Source organism: Macaca nemestrina, chromosome 3 (genome assembly GCF_043159975.1).
Source record: "Macaca nemestrina isolate mMacNem1 chromosome 3, mMacNem.hap1, whole genome shotgun sequence".
NCBI lineage: Eukaryota > Metazoa > Chordata > Mammalia > Primates > Cercopithecidae > Macaca > Macaca nemestrina.
The window spans coordinates 100336559-100354227 of NC_092127.1; the positions used below are offsets into that span (position 1 = coordinate 100336559).

At 36.7% G+C, this 17669-nt stretch overlaps 2 protein-coding genes across 13 annotated transcripts in view; one reads left to right on the top strand and one right to left on the bottom strand.

The window, feature by feature from the left end:
* Positions 1 to 17669, top strand: part of LOC105479633 (family with sequence similarity 13 member A) — a 377790-nt gene that overhangs the window by 281235 nt on the left and 78886 nt on the right. For 2 of the 12 annotated variants that reach the window (XM_011737715.3, XM_011737716.3), the window contains exon 1: positions 938 to 1288. The exons of 8 other annotated variants lie outside the window; for them this stretch is intronic. In XM_011737715.3, coding sequence (XP_011736017.2) covers positions 1260 to 1288 — 29 coding nt within the window. In that variant the 5' untranslated portion in view covers positions 938 to 1259. Of the gene's footprint in view, positions 1 to 933; positions 1289 to 17669 lie in introns of those variants that run through there. 2 more of the 12 variants (XM_011737717.3, XM_011737714.3) reach the window with 2 other exon arrangements.
* LOC105479632 (ubiquitin-ribosomal protein eL40 fusion protein-like) lies at positions 11113 to 11617 on the bottom strand. Its single transcript, XM_071092606.1, has one exon. The coding sequence runs from the start codon at positions 11579 to 11581 to the stop codon at positions 11198 to 11200; it is 384 nt and encodes a 127-aa protein (XP_070948707.1). The 5' UTR covers positions 11582 to 11617; the 3' UTR covers positions 11113 to 11197.

A 17669-nucleotide genomic window follows, 5' to 3' on the forward strand; every position in this document is an offset into this window, starting at 1 on the left:
TCATGTTCCTTCTAATACTGGAAGTGATGGTCTGGACTATGTGGTAATTTTTTACAACTCATGATGTGAAAAAAATCTCATGTAAATATATTTCTGCTATTTTTCTTACAATGTATAAAATCTATGAGTTAGGAATTATGTTCCTAAAAATAACACCCTGGTATTCCACATCAAAGAAGAAATTATAACGGGAAGGTAATAATTAACAGACATTTAGAAGACTTTATGGAAAAACTGATTTTGTGTTACCTATTAAAAAATAAATAAATAAAAAGCAACCTCCCCAAAATGCTGTTGATGTTCACGGAGAAAAATAACTGTGTAAACACATTCAGTTTTATAAGACTAAAATGCAGAAATAATAAGCTGAAACAATTTTCATGAGGGTGGATTCTGATCCCTTAAGAACTTGGGCAGAGACTTAGGGCACGTATCCTCCCCAGAAGTGGAACTACGTGCCCTGGGTGATGTCACCAGCGACTAGTAACCACCGCAGTGTAAACAAACATCAGCAGGAAATACATGTGGGTAGGGCAAGGGTCTAGAGGCATGCTTTCCTTCTAGAAAAGTCTCACGCCTTTCAAGGCTAGTGTTTTTGTTTTGTTTTAAGGAAGAAAGGGGAGGCAACATAACTCTTGCCTTCTGCTACAGAAACCTTTAGTTTCGTGGGCAGTGTCTTTCCTTGACAAATGGAATCCTTGCTGGCAGTCTCTGTAATGTTGAGAAGTACAGGACTCTTGGCTCTTGCTGCACTTATTGGTTGCTTGCCCCAGACTGAAAATCTTGTCTGTGGAACTGCTCAGAGGAAAGTTTCAAGTTACCAGAACTAGGCAAGCCCACTGAGGAGCAGGAGCAGGAGGAGAGGAGCAGGAGGAGGAGGAGGAAGAGGAGGAGGAGGGACCATTGAGGAGCAGAAGGAGTAGGGTGCGGGGGAGGAGGAGGAGCGCCTTTAGTGCTGCAGCAGCTGCTCCTCTGATTGGCCGGGTGGTTCAGCTGCTTCCCTGGAACAAAAGGTCAAAGTGGACTGCAGTGTAAATGTAGAGAAGCAGCCAATAAAATAGCATTGCCTGAAGAAGTTTGGAGGCTGAGAGCAGCAGCAGACTGGCCAACTGCAGAGCAAGTTGTTTCTCCAGCCGTGCGGTGCAGCCTCATGCCCCCAAGCCAGCTTAGCCACTGTAAGAAGACGTTCACTGTACAGACGACCAAACTTGCCGTGGAAGAGACAGTTGTGAGATTCCCTTGCAAATTTACATACGAGAATGGCTTGTGAAATCATGCCTCTGCAAAGGTAGTATTCATTCCTATTTTATTTTATTCTGCTATGTATTTTTTGAGTGGTATCAAGCCATATAACTTTGCCAGTACTTGGCATCTTTTAGTAACATGCTGCAAACTGTGTAGAGTCCATTGTACATATGGTTCCTCCCTAAGAACAGAAAAAATTAAATATTATACTGCTCTTTTACTGACATTTTGCCCAATTTATCTTTTTCACTTGGTTTTTGTATTTAGTTATATTCTCTGAATGGAAATGAATATAAGAAAATACCTTTGAAATCTGAAGAAAAACATAGACTGAGAAGTATAGTGAGTGAGTTTATAATAAAAACTGAATCAGCTTCTTAGCGGTGTCTCTGCTAAGGCTATTTTAAAGGATGTTGATAGACTGAAGACATTTTTAAAATGCATCACAATATTCTTCTCTTCTGGAGTTCAGATTTAGGCAAGGATTTTCCATCAATAAGTACATCATAATATGTGAGAATAAATATTAAGGATAACATTTCCCCTTCAATAAGTCCAGACAGATTTATTACACAAATAGCATTTTTTAAAACTGCTTGGTAAGAATGATTGAGCGCAAGACTGTTTTTGTTCCTTCATGATTATAATACAGATTGTGGGGCTGGGGGGAGCGAAGGAGTTATACTTTTTGCAGAGAAAGGTAAATTTAAACAAAGGGGCTTATAAAAAAGAACTCTGTTGGTGAACTAAGAAATGAAGAATGTATGACTGGAGAGGGCCTCAGGGCTGCCCAAGGTCACATTTTAGGATTTTAAAAATTACTTTTGCTAATCATATTGTCCCATTTCAACTTCAACTGCTTTACATGCAGTGGCATTTCATTCCATAGAAATGTTTCATTTAGGAAAACTATAGAAGGTTTTATTAGTAAAAAAAAAAAAAAAATTTAAAAATCAAATAGTAAATGCGATTTATTTGAGGATTGAAAAAAAACTAGACAAAAACTAACTTCATTTTTAAAAACCATGCCACAAATATTTCAGTGAATGTTTTTGTTTTAGCAATGAAAAATAAGGTTTAAAACACTGTTTACAGTATAGTCATTTTTCCTTCACTGTACTAACAAGGACACCGTCATGGGAACCTCATGGGGGTGTCCGAAGAGTTGCTTTTGTAAAAATTAATAATCCAAGGGAGCAGAAAGTAGTTTACAAATATATCTAAAATTTTTCTAAATGAACTCAGTGAAAATGTCCGCATGCTTAAAGCTTGTAAGAGACTACAACACTTTGTGGAGTCTTGATCTGGTTTCCAACTTTAAAGTTGGAGACATTTTTCCCTTTATAATGACATCAGTTCTTAAGGGTTTTAAGTGAATTGTATTCTAGATAAGAATATTGGCTAGTACTGAACTCTGTGATAGCCACTTGATGCTATAAAACGGTTAAGAAAATAGATCTTTATACTGTGAAAACATTGTTTAGGCAGTCAAAACTATTAAGGCTAAAATAAAACCATCATTATTTCCTGGAAATTATTTTGTATTTTTAGTCATGATTAATGAACCTAGTAGGAATAAATGGAGGAATAATTTGAATTTGCATTCAAGAATGTTGAGTTGCTACTTTTGTTTCTTTGCATTACCATTCTGAAGAGCGCTGCTATGTGCATTCACTGCGGCAATGTTTGCCCAGCTCTTAGAGTTTAATTTGACTGATTTCCCTGCAATCTTTACTGCCAGCCTGTACCTACCTTTGATTATAAACCTCCTGAAGGTAAGGACCAGGTTTGTGCAGTTGTCTTTCTTAAGCGTGCCTTGTGAATGTAAGCATTTATGTGGAAAACTTTCCTGCCCTTACGTGTAATTGTTTCTTCAAATCCCAGTTTGATATCTTTGGCTATTGATTTTTGTGACTCTCATGGTAATGATGACTATTGCTGACTCTCCCCACCATTATGGGCCTGAAGCAGGAAGGTTCCAGAGCCTTAGTAGTATTCTTAGAATGAGTGCTTTGTTGCATTCTGTTTAAGAGCACCAAGGAATAGAAACTACATTGAAACTGGATGAGTAAAAGAGTAGCTTTAAATAGCAGCTAAAGAAATTCATGCTCACTATTTGTATGTAGCAGAGAGTTCAATGCTTCTCATACTTTGAGTACATGAGAATTACCTAAGGAACTTATTTTTAAAATCAAATCCTTCCCATTGCCCTCCTTCCCTAGACTCACTGCATCCAAATCTGGAGGTATCTGCATTTTAACAAGCTTCCTAAATCTGATGCAGATGGTCCACCCATAGAGAAACACTGATCTAAATTCTAGTTAATGATTATAGTGCGTGTAAAGCTAGTGATAGCTGGCATATATAGGAATCTGGCATTATACTACTCAACATCTCCAAATAGCATATTTAATATCTGACCTTATGTGAGGATTTTTTCATAATTGATGCTTTCATTTCCTAAATTGTCAGTTTTACCCATTAAAACAAAACATACTAGAGTGTTAATATTTTCTCTTTGATTGAACACTGCTCTGTACTGCCAGTACTCCTAAGGTAATTAAGACACAGCTTTCCTTCAAAGAGGTCACATACCAGTTAGGATGCAGACACATTACCAGACAATTACAGTACCATGTGGTGAATTCAGTAATACACAGTATGATTAGCATAGTAATAATAGAGATGTGTCTAGATGGATAATATTATCCTGTGTAAGTGTATGATCTTATTAGGGGCATGTTTGTCCCCTAATGTCTACTTACAATTCTCATAAATGCCTCTTTAGCCTTTCTTAGCATATTGTGAGAGTGTGTAGAAGATACGTTGTTACTGCTAATCTATAGCCAAGATGAGAATAACAGATAAGGTCAAAAACTAAGAATGAAATAAAATGTGTCTTGCTATCTGTTTATTATGGAATGTTATTGGTAGAGTTTCCAGGATGGAGTTGGCTGTTTAGAAACGGATGATCTTTAGAAAAAAACATGGCAGAGGCTGAATGTTTAAATTACAACCTTCTCTAAAGTCCTTAGTTCTTAATGATTCACTACAAATGGCTTAAAGACAGGATCTTATTAACTATCTCTATTGAGATAATTAAACAGTCCCAGTTATTTTTTTTTATTATTATTATACTTTAAGTTCTAGAGTACATGTGCACAATGTGCAGGTTTGTTACATATGTATACTTGTGCCATGTTGGTGTGCTGCACCCATCAACTCGTCAGCACCCATCAACTCCTCATTTACATCAGGTATAACTCCCAATGCAATACCTCCCCCCTCCCCCCTCCCCCCTCCCCATGATAGGCACTCCCAGTTATTTTTTAAAATACTAAAATATTTACAAACTACCTATAGCTAATAATAAAACTCAACATAGTGTATCAACTTATATGGATATTCTTGCCATCTGAAAAAGTTCCTTGAGAAAAATAAAATAATATCAGAAATAAAGGGAGAAACTATATTAAACTAAGAATTGAAATAGAAGTTTTCTCAGGTGACTAAATTTACCTTCTGTCACTGAGATGTTTTGTCAGATCTCAGGCTTAGTTTGTACCACAGACTCTTTGTGCAATTCTCATTTCATTGAGTTTCCTTCCCCTTAGATATTGTGGGTCTGTAGGTAAGGATCTCTATTTTATGTATAGAAAGACTCAAGCAGGCTAAGATACAAAGTTTTAACTCTGAGTCATATCTAAGACAAAATTCTCAACTTTCATAGCAGTATTTTAATTTGCAAGACTAACTTTCCAGTAAACGACCTTAATTTATATCCACAAGGGATAAGGATGGCAGATGAAGTTATGAACCTGTGAGTGCTAATGATTGATGTAGATTATTTGACTTCAGTGCATTGACATCTGCTTTCATGTGTTGACATCCTGTTCTTTCCTGGGTTTGTCTACCAAAGTGAGAAGCTGAAATCAATCATGTCTATGTAATTATTTTTTTTCATGTAGCAAATAATGATATCAAGTGTGTATTATCGAATATTTGTTTGATGATGGTGAAGCACATCATAATTCCAAATTGCAGTGGCTCTTCTTCAAAACAGACTTAAAGGAAGAGGATTAATAAACATCTATTAGTAGCCCAACATCTAAAAGTTTCACTGAAGCTTCTTATCAGTAGAATTCATCAACTCTTCCCAAGCATTGGTCTTTAGAATACCCTTTTGCCAACGTAAACATCAGTAACATGGGGATGATATGGGAGTCCACCAGGGAAGAACCCAGGTAATGTTGGGCCAGCTTGTGAGTTTCTTTGTGGTGTTAGAGAGCCCTCTACTGCTTGTGGAGATGACACCTTTCAGTTAATTTATCTAGAAGTCTCTGTTTTTCCTAACTTGTTGGCACTCTGGTAGCACTCCTGGCTCTGCCCCCTCCCTCAACTAACACAGTCTAGGAGGGAGTTAAAAGCTGCCTCACTTCAAATCTGGGCCAATGCCTATGGGTTGTGTGTCTGAATTTATTCTTCATCACTGTCATTCAGAACAAATAAGATCTCTCTAGGCTCTGTTCTCACATGATGGTTGAATTACCCATGGAGCCCAAATATTTGCTAATTACTCCAAATAAAGATAACATGAACTTAGGTGAGGATATTTTCAAATTTTAAGATCATCCTGTTTAAACCACTGAAAAAGTAAAGATGTTAGCTATTCAGTACAAACCAGTGGTAAACTTGCCATCAGAAAACATATACAGACATGGACAATTAAGTTAGTTGGCCATATATGAATTTGAGCAGGTCATTTTCATTGTCTATAAGAGATGATACCACTCAAGGTACTTATTTTATGAGGGAAATTTTGGAGTTAAAGAATGTGATAGGACCAGGCACAGTGGCTCATGCCTGTAATACCAGCACTCTGGAAGGCCAAGTCTGGGGAATCACTGGAGGTCAGCAGTTTGAGACCAGCCTGGCTAACATGGTGAAATCTGTGTCTACCAAAAATACAAAAAGAAAAACAAACAAACAAACAAAAACTATATGGGTGTGCTGGCATGCTCTTGTAATCCCAGCTACTTGGGAGGCTGAGGCACAAGAATCACCTGAACCCTGGAGTTAGAGATTGTAGTGAGCTGAGTTCACGCCACTGCACTCCAGTCTGGGCGACAGAGGAAGACTCTGTCTCAAAAAAAACCAAAAAGTGATAGTTTTGGTTTTGTGGGGTTTGTTTTGTTTTGTTAATGATGAAACTACTCAGATGTAAAGGGCATGTTGCTTTTCTTTTAGTTTGTCTTCTTATGCTTACAATGCACTTTCAATTCCATCAGTGCAAGATTGCTTAGCACAGTTTACGTAGTGCTGTATCATTGTATTGCACTTCATCACATCAATATTGGAAGATGACCTCTAGAATTGTTTGCTGGAAGTACTGTTGAAAATAGAATTGAACCAAATTTCTTGAAACTCTCAAAGGCTTCACCCTATTTTTCCTAAGAAACTTACATTTGTCTGTGATGATCAGAATGGATTCCCAATGGAATAGTATGTTCTGTTTTAAACCTTTTTAATGCACTATTTATTCTTACCATAAGAAGAACTAGAAATAACTTTTTTTTTTGGAGACAGAGTCTTGCTCTGTCACCCAGGTTGGAGTGCAGTGGTACAATCTTGACTCACTGCAACCTCCACCTCCAGGGTTCAAGCAATTTCCCTGCCTCATCCTCCTGAGTAGCTGAGACTACAGGCATGCACCACCATGCTCAGCTAATTTTTGTATTGTTAGTAGAGACAAGGTTTCACCATGTTGGCCAGGCTGGTCTCGAACTCCTGACCTCAAGTGGTCTACCCGCCTCAGCCTCTCAAAATGCTGGGATAACAGGCATGAACCACCATGCTTGGCCATAGAAATCACTTTTTAACAGCTTTATTGAGATATAATTCACATACCATACAGTTCACACATTTAAAATGTGCAGTTCAGTAGTTTTGAGTATATTCACAGAGTTGTACAGTTTGTATGTAATCGTATCATCAGTTTGCATGTAATCATATCATAGATAATCTTTTGTGACTAGTTTCTTTCCCTTGGTATAATATTTTCAAGATTCATCCATGTTGTGGCATGTATCAATACTTCATTGTTTTTTATGACTGAATAATATTATGATATATGGATGTAGCAAATTTTGTTTTTCCATTCATTAGTTGATGGACATTTGGGTTATTTCCACCCTTTGGCTGTTATGAATAATGCTGCTATTAACATATGCAAAAGTAACTTTTGAGAATTATGAAAATATAGACTCTATTTTAGAGCCAAACGGATCCCTAGAGATAACCTAAGTCATAGCTTCCGTTTTCAGATGATTGAACTCAAACACAGGGAAATAAAATGACTTGCTCAGTCACATATACAGAAACAAATGGAAAACACTCTACACACATGTCTAAAGAATAGCCATTTGTACACGAAGTTAATGATCATGGCATGTATTTGGGATTAATAGTGGAGTTTTCCCCCATTAGAAGCTTAGTAAAGGGAAGAGTCTATTGTCATTCAAAAGAGAAAAACTAGCTAACTGGCAGAGGAAACTGATCTCCTGACCTTGCTCCCGTTAGCAATGAGCTCTAATATATAGACACTTACTGCACTAGAGATTAAAAATGACTCTGGACAGGGCAGCTTAAGTTGTTTTTATGTTAGGCACGTAGCAGGTACTCAGTAAACACTTGTTGAATTGGAGACTACAAAGAAATTTAATGGAAGCATATCAGAACACTATTGTCCACAGAATTTCTAAAGCCTTCCATATAAATTTCTAGGAATATTCTTATACTAAAAAAATTGCAAGTAATTTACTCACCCTTAGTTATTATATAAGCATTCCTGTAGTGCAAAGAAAAAACAATTTGGAATGCTACTTCTGTTTACATTGCAGAGTATTTGATATTTACCCTGAGAAAGAGGAAATAGTTTTTAGTTTATTTCCTAGAGTTACTGTATTCATTAATGCAGTTTAAGGAAAATGAAGCTCCTATTTTACATGTACATTAAAATAGGAAGGTTTCCTCTTCTGCTTCTTTTTTATTATATAATGATGGGATAAAAGACTATTTTGTAATTATCTGGAATTAATTCTACTTTGGTTTTTTTAAGATAAAGATTTATTCAAAAAAGTTGAATTTACCTTTGATTTTTTTTTTTTTTTTTTTTTTTTTTTTTTTTTAGAAAAGAACTTGGATTATCTTATTCCTATTACAGATAGCAACCATTACTATTTTGCATTTGGAGAAATGTTTTGTCATAGACACTGAGCAGTTTATACGCTGGGGATAAACATACTTCTGCAATGAAAAATGTTAAGAGTGATGTTACATTCAGTCTTCTTTAATTTTTCTAAGTAGATGTAGCTCAAAATTGAATTTCTAATAAATATTTTAAAGTTTTCAGATTATAATAAACATTTGCAGGTCATACAGTATCTCAGCTGATAGGGATACACTGAAGGAAATTATGACAAGCCCATTTTTACACATAAAAATGGCAGATGAACTTTGTTTTGATCAAGTACACATGAGTACACTTTAAAAATTGTAAATTAATCTTTCGACCTATGTCCTTTTCTTGCGAAGAAATTTGTATATATCTATATTTCTAAATTTAAAATCCCTTTCAAATTTTAAGCCATCATTTTAAGATAAGCTGTAAAATAAATTTGACTTCTGATATCAGATATAGACTTACAGTATTGTTGCTAAACAAATACCGGACTCCAGAACCAAAGTATAGTACATTATAACCCTTATGCAAATTATCCCAAAGCCAGATATAGAAATTGATTTTAGTTTTTGCACGAGAAAAGGCATGTTAATGGGAAATAGTAGGGCCAGGGGTGGTAAAAACAAGATAGGGAGAAGCCTCAGAAGTTGCTCTTTAAAATTAAGGTGCCTAAGTAACAAAGTGAAAATAATGAGGTGGGGGTGTGGTTTAAGACGTATGTTTTATAATACCTTTAAAGACCAAGCTCAGGAAAACAGGGTATCTTCTCATCAGATCTAAGAATAAAACTCAGGGAAGCTGGGTGCGGTGGCTCACACCTGTAATCCCAGTGCTCTGGTAGGCAGAGGCAGGAGGATCGCTGGAAGCCAGGAGTTGGAGACCAGCCTGGGCAACATAGTAAGACTCTGTCTCTACAAAACTTTTTTTAAAAAGTATCTGTGCATGGTGGCATATGCCTGTAGTCCTACCTACAAGCTGAGGTAGGAGGGTTACTCTAGCCCAGGAGTTTGAGGCTACAGTGAGTTATGATCATGCCACTGTATTCCAGCCTGGATGACAGATTAAGACCCTGTCACCCTCCCCACCAAAAAAAGACTTCAGAAGACTCGAACTTACTAGAAATAAAAATAAAGAATTGAACTGCTTTACTCAGATCATTATATTAAAGGAATGGAACTGAAAGGCTAGAGAAAAAATTAAGCATTTAGAAAAAAACAATAAGTATCAGTATTTTACAGTCAGCAAAGTGATTATAAAGAGAAACTAATTTCGCTGTCTAGGTTAAAATAACTCTTGAAACTAAAATTAGAAATTAAATGCTGGCCTGAATAGACCATTGATACACTGTGTTTTACTTTTATAAGTGACTTTCCTTTATTTTCAACTCCTTGATTTAATAGAAACCCAAGAGCCTGCCTGTTTCTCCAGTGTCAGCTTTCTGGCAGGTCACTGCTGCACCACGGTGCTGAACTCCCTCGATTGCCACACCTGCCGAGTTATTAATTCTCCCATGCTTTCAAAGCACATTCTGTCTCTCTCTCTCTCTCTCTCTCTCTCTCTCTCTCTCTCTCTCTCAGAGTTCTCGCCCTGTCCATTATCTTTCTCCCAGAAATACCTACGTGACCCTCAAAATTCACTCCCTGTGTGGCTTATCTAACTGAACCTCAGCTAATCTGCCAGACTGCATAGTGCTTCAGAGTGGAAAGGCTGGAGCTCTGACTTCAGACTTGGATTGGAACCTCAGCCGTGACTGCCTCTATGGCCTTCAGCCTGTTAATTAACCTTTCTAAAACTTGTTCTTCTTATCTGAAAAATCTGGTTAGTAATTCCTTCCTCCATGATGTCTTTGAGGATTGAATGAGATAATGCACATAAACTCTTAGCACAAAGCCTGGCTTTTTATGGTGAGCTCTCAATCAATGGTAGTTATGTATGCCTTTTTTTTTTTTTTTAATAATAATCACATTTCAAGTTTCCATTTCTCTGCTATCTTGTAAATTCCATGAAGGGTGGGATTGTGTTTTCTTAGCCTCTGTATCTCCAGCACCTACCATGGATTCTAATAAGTAGTGTACACTCAGAAAATGTTTCCCGTATGAGCACCTGCCCATGGTTGTAGAAGCACCCAAAGCCCAGGTGTAGGTTGACATCAAACTTTCATTCACTTTCCAGTTGCTGCTCATCATCCTAAAAAGCAGCAGAAAGTCAAGATGATGTCAGAAACAAGCCTTGACCCATTTTGCTGGCACAGTCCTCCTCTGGCTGAGGTGAGGGTGTTCAGGAGAGGATGACAGGATAATTTGCGTGCCTCCTGCACATCTTTGTCTCAAGAATTCCACATTCAGAGTTAACAGTTTGGGAAATTGTGTATCTGTTAAATCAAAACTGTATTAAAAAACCCTTAATAAATTTGCAGTAAGGTAATAATTGAAAGAAGTTAGCAAAAACAATTTTCTTTTTCCTTCTTTCCTTCTACAGGTATCCCCGTATTCTTTTGATTTTGTTTCAGTGACTAAAGATTTGAAAATTATTTACCAATGTTATGAAAAATATTTTTTCATCAACTAATTTCATCCCCCCAAAGGATGTGGTGTTGTATTTTTTTTTTTTTTTTTTTTTTTTTGCTGTTCCAGTCAACGAAAGGGACGCTTTATTGAGGCTCCAGGGCCACAGGGCCTGGGCAGGAGGCTGCCCTTCAAGGAAAGAAGAGCCTTATTTGACCTTCTTCTTGGGGCGCAGGTTGTTGGTGTGGCCACACTTCTTCTTGTGGCAGTTGACAGCACGAGGGTGAAGGCGAGCGTAGCACTTGCGGCAGATCATCTTGTCGCGGTTGTATTTCTGGGCAAGCTGGCAATGGGAAGGCTCAATAATGCCACCTCGCAGGCGCAACACCAGGTGCAGGGTGGACTCTTGGATGTTGTAGTCTGAGAGAGTGCGGCCATCTTCCAGCTGTTTCCTGGCAAATATCAGACGCTGCTGGTCAGGTGGGATACCCTCCTTGTCTTGAATTTTGGCTTTGACGTTCTCAATGGTGTCACTGGGCTCGACCTCAAGGGTGATGGTTTTGCCCGGGAGGGTCTTCACAAAGATCTGCATGTTTGCGTCTGCAGCTTGGCCGCCTCGCTGAAGAAAAAGAGGGTTGTTGTATTTTATGTTCTAAATTACTGCCTCCCTAAGACAATGTTTTTATGTTTATAATAATGATAAACATCACTTTTCTGAACAAGATCTCAAAGACAAATGAAAGCTTCCAGCTGCCTTGAAAATAGTTTGGGGACTAAACCCAACATTTCTTCAAACCTTAAACAACCTTTGTATTTGGCGTGAAGTGAAATAATTTTTTTTTTTCCTGCTCTCAAGCCAGAACAAACAGATATAGTGTGTGGCAAGGCCATACTCAAACATTACCTTGCCCGAACATATCATTTTCTGGGTTCTCTGTATACCACAAAGAGTACAGTGTTAAAATTATGGGCATAATGGCAAAGCTCCCACCTCTAATTGTGCAGTTGGAAAAAAGAAATTATTTTCTTTAAGTGAGGATGGGAGAAAACCCATGGCACAGCTGCAGATTCATTAAGTTTTGAATAGATGGGAAAAAGAAAATTTAAAATAATCAATGTACAGATATCAGAGAATGCTTCTAGGCAAAATTAGTTTTACAAATTATAAACAGTATGTTTTCAAAATGTTTAATCAAACACTACTGCAAGCACTCAGCAAAATCTTGATGATACTGATTTTATTCAACAGCCATTTACTAAGCACATGCAGTGTTCTAGGTACCTAGCTAGGTGCTGGTGTTGCAAAGATAAAGACTAATCTGGAAACGAGACAAGCCTCTGAGCCTATGAATTTCAGTGTTATGTGCTAAGCAGCCGGTTATAGCTATGAACAAAGTGTCTTGAAGCCTGGAGGAAGAAGCAGCTCCCTCTCCAGGGTGCTAGAGATGGCTTCCCAGATTAGATGACACTTGAACTGAGAGATGAAGTATTTACCAGGCAGAGAGAGGTGGAGAAAGGATTGAAGGTAGAAAGAACAACATGTACAAATGGAAAGGGTTGCAAAACTGCAATGAGAGGTTTGTAGAGATATGTTGGGTTGCAACTGGGAGGGACTTCATGTGCCAGATTGAGGCATGTGGATTGTATCCCAAATGCAATGGGGAAGTAGGAGAGGCTAAGGATGAACTGGTATGGAAAACAGGGAAATAGTCTTGCCCCTGCAGAAGACTAATGCAGTGGAAATGGAAAGGAGAGATCTGACTCGAGAGACATGTCCTTTTTTTTGAGGCATAATCCATACAATTTGGTAATTGATCAAATATGTAGGTAAGAGATTGTCAGTCCATTTTGTGCTGCTATAACAGAATAGCATGGGCTGGATAATTTATAATGAACAGATACTTATTTCTTACAGTTCTGGAGGCTGGAAAGTCCAAGCTCAAAGTTCTCACATCTGACAAGGGCCTTCTAGCTCTGTCATCCCATGGCAGGCGGCAGAAGGGCAAGAAAGTGAACTCAGTGAACAGAGAGGAGAGGGTCAAATTCATCCTTTCACCAGGAACCTACTCCCGTACTAACCATCCCACTCCCACAATAACAGCATTAATCCAATCTTGAGGGCAGAGCCCTCATTACCTAATCACCTCTTAAAGGTTCCACCTCTCAACAACTGTTTCACTGGGGATCAAGTTTCTAACACATAAACTTTGGGAGACACATTTAAACTATAGCAGGGATAAACGTCCTTAAGGAAAACAGTTGGCTTATAAACACAGTGTAAATGTTATAACAAGAATAAGATTCTATTCTGTGAGTTCTACACATGTCTCAGCCCAGGATTCCCTGAGAAGTGCACTGTCAATCAATCAGCAGGCAGTCATGGTTCACTTTTCACCTTCTAGCTGTAGAAAGAGATGCAAAACAAATGGAAGGTAAAGCAACTCCTCTTCCCACCCCCTACTTAAGAACTCTGTTCCTTTTCCCCCCGCATGCACATACCCCTACCTCCATGCAATTTCTTAGACATTACAAGCTGTTAATCAGAAGGACATTCAGAGCTGGCACTAGCTGAGTGAGTAGGATTGAAATAGAATGAGATGATCCTTAGTTTTCTCTAAGTATAATATTTCTTTGATTCTAGAAGACAGAATAGGTGATAAACAATGCCACAGTCATACAAATAAGAAAGAGCCATGGAGGCCGTGTCCTATGCAAAATGGTCTCCTACACTGTGTCTCTGAGTCTCATTCTTGACACCGTCCTATGGTGTAACTAGGGAAGGACTATTTAAGAGAGATTTGGAGATATTCTGTCAGATCCTTCTGGCCTTCCACAACTATGTCATCATGCCCACTACTGGGCATATCCAGATCCATTTTCTCTCTGCTTGTCTTTACCATCTACACTCAGCAAAATCTGTACTTCTTTGGCCCAGAGCTGATTTTGTCAGTAGGACAGAGAAAGAAAGAGTTTTTTTTTCTTTGTCTTGTGAGAACATAGGTCTTAATTCATCAGCATTCATTCAGTGTGCATTATATAGCAAGCAAGGGAGATGTGTATTTAGCATATTGTAGAACAGTATTTTTTTTAGCACAACATTGTGTTTATTTCATGAATGATTATAGTTAATAAAAAATACATTATTTAGTTTGAATCAATTGAATGAGAGAAGTTATGGCCTAGAAATAAGAATTATGAAATAATAAGAATAGTTCATTTTAATATTCTCTTGAGTCTAAAATTTAGAACAGTATTTTTTAATTTTGTGGGTCATGATCTATTAGTGGTCATAAAGCCAATTTAGCAGGATGTGACCAATATCAATAACAAAATAGAAAATATCCCAGCAAACTAAGAATAATTTAGTGAAATTTGTGTCTGATTTATATGTATGTATATTGTCATGATATAAAATGTGTTTCTAACTGAATCATCATTAAAACTTTAAAATATTGTATCTGGACTGCTTATGAGGATAGTTCACTTAAATGAGAGGTTAGACAGACTTTTGAATACAGGCCTGGAAACCAAATCTCGGTGTCAGTATGGGAAATTGATTATAGTCAGCATTCCTGTAAATGAACTTTCAGAGCACAGCCTTTGTGTAAGATTGAAGCACCTTTGTTAGTCAGGTTTTTCTGTCTGAATTTGATATGTTCCAGGCCTCTTCCCTAGCTTCAAGTAGTTCCGTTGCTTGGGACAGCATAACTCCAGTCTTCACATGATATTCTGCCTGGGTGCATATCTGTCTCTGTGTCCAAATTTCCCCTTTCTTTAAGGACACTAGTCATATTAGATTCAGGCCCATCTTAATGACTTTATTTTAACTTAATCATCTCTGTCAAGACCCTGTTTCTAAATAAGATAACTTTCTAAAATATGAGAGATTATGGCTTCAGTGTATATTTTTGGGGTGACATAATTCAGCTGATAACAATATATTTCAAATTTCCACTAAACAGACAAAAAATGGTAGAAATATTTTTCTATCTTATTGGAATGAAATCTAAATCTTTGGAAGTCTTTTTGTCTATTTGTTTTGCCTTCAAAATAATACTTCTTACTGTTAGCTAAAAATGTCTGTTGTGTGAATACTAACAACTTCAGCTCTTTGCATTTAACCTTTGGTCTGGAAAATCTATTTGCCCTTGAACTGCAATAATTTGTATTTCTACTGGCTAAGATTTGTGCTCTTAGGCACAAAGTGCAAATAATAAAACTATAAACAAAGCTGCCTGGGTTTACAAAAAAGAATTGTAAAATATCCCCCACCCCCAACAAATTACAGCTGCAAACAGTTATGAACTGATCTGAAAACTCTTACATTTGTTTTCCAAAAAAAAAAAAAAAAAGGGGGACTTTTTTTAATGTTCTTCATTGGGACCAAACCAAAAACCTAAGCAACTGAACAGTGGCTGCCACACACCTCCCCAGTTGGCAGGGGGCGTGGTTAATGACTGAGACTGGATAAATTGAAAATGCTCAAGTACATGTGTTGCACTTTATGGTTTGAGAACAAGGAAGGAAAGGAAAATGTGCTAACTTCACTTATCATTCTCTAAGAAAATTCCTCCCCTTACATTCTGCAGCACATGTGGAAAATGCCTGAGTTCCTGAAAAAAATGTTTACTTTATACTTTTCTTTTACTTGTCCCTCACTTTCTCTCTCTCTTTTGCTCCTTGTTTTGTTTTTTAAGCCTCATAGATGGTTTTTCTAGTTTCTTCAAAGAATGGCACCAAATTCTTAGCATTTACTTGTTTTTCTGTACTTTTCAGTACTCAAGGAACACTTACAAACTATTTCTTCTGTCTCAAACCACTTAGAAATGTATTTAAAGTGTGTGACTAAATATGCAAATTATGTTAATTTTTTGGTAGCCAGCCACATTAACCAATTAGAAAGTTGAATTCATTGGAGAGTTAAAAAGGGAATTGAATGGAATGGTGGTTTGATCGAGTAATTGAAGGTCCATTCTGGGTGCTTGCCCTGGGAATTCTCCCAACATTTGGTTTTTCTTAGACATATACAACAGTATGCCTTTCATGATTTCCTTTAGCTTGCTGTATAATTAAACTGATAGGCATTGCACTGCATTCTGTGGTTTCAGTTTAGAAATTAGTGCAGCTCATGAAGAGATTATCAGTCTAGGTGTCGTTTATTTATGTGCATTAACCAATGTCAAGCTGTATAAAAAGTTAGACAGGACTCTGCTAAAACTTAGATAAAAATATCTAAGTTATTGGCATTCTTGGTAGTAGCTTCTTAGATTTAGACTATTATTTAGGTCTATATGATAAATGTTCTTCCCACAAGCAGTTATTTTGAGAATATAGTACCATGTATCTGAGAACATTAAGCATAATCACATAAATGAGGTGATTGCCCAAATCTCTCAGTGTATATTTGATTTTTTTTAAGTAAACTACTTATAATTGGCTGCTTAAGCTTGGCCATTATTGAGAGTCAGCAAATAGGAAATAATTAAAACATGGAGTTGTTACTGGTAACCAAGGAGGAAATCAAATGAATTCTAAGTTGTTTCAATTTGTCATTGGCTTAATTTCATAATACACACTTCCTTCTTCATTCACAGAACATTTGCTTATTTTTAAAAATTAAAAGTGAATCAATTCTCAATTTCATATTTAGGAAAAAATTATGACAAATTATACTCAATTTAGAATTTAGGCAAAATCCTTTAGTATCATTGATCATGACACATTGACACAAAAACAGGAATAGGTGTAAATAATCTTTGTTAAAGATGTTTTGGAGCCTGTAGTAATAGTATAATATGTTCAAACAACTATATAAAAATGGTAATTTTTTCAAATGTTGTGCATTCTGGTTTGTACATTTTGTGGAGAAGTTTATTTTCTTGATTTTATTTGGAAGAATTGTCCTTGGCCATTTTTCTTTAAAATTGCCTTCAAAATCAATGCATTAAATTTATTTCTAAAATGAGTAGCATAATCAATTTGAAATCAATGATTTAGTTGTCTCAAAATGTATGCCTCTGTTTAGATTATATTAATAAATCCCAGAAAAGTGTATTTTTAGGAAAGGGAAAAGAGAAATATGCTTTTAAAATAAAAATTGATTTATTTATCCTCATTTTCTTTCCAAATTATATTGTTTTTCTCAGGTAGTGTGCATGGATTACTCCACTGTGTACTGCTGATTGTTGACTAAATGTAATACTGACTCTGCTTTATTTTACTTAAATTTCAGTGCTTACATTTTCTTTTTTAGAACAAAAACTGGTCAAAATTCAGGGGCATAGCCAAATTAAAAATTTCTTATTTTGTCTTTCATTGATGAATTTACTTTGTGCAAATGCAGGCCAGATAAAATATTTGCTTATGATTAAAGTCTTGTGTTTCTATCAAGAGACATTCTTGACATCGTGCCAGTACATTTTAATAAATTAATCACCTTATAAGTGCTGTCAGGCATAATGCATTACGAATAGACTTTGACTAAGGTGATGTAGAGTTGCCATAATCAGAAGCATGACAAGGAGCTTATCAAGTCCACGAGATCTTGCTGTGGCTGCTGGAATGCAGACTGGCCATCGAATGCGTTTTCTTTACTCACCTAGTCATCTTGCCGTACTTTGATAGGTTAAAAATGAAGGGAAAACAATAAGAAAAATGAACTAACATGTAACACAGTAGTT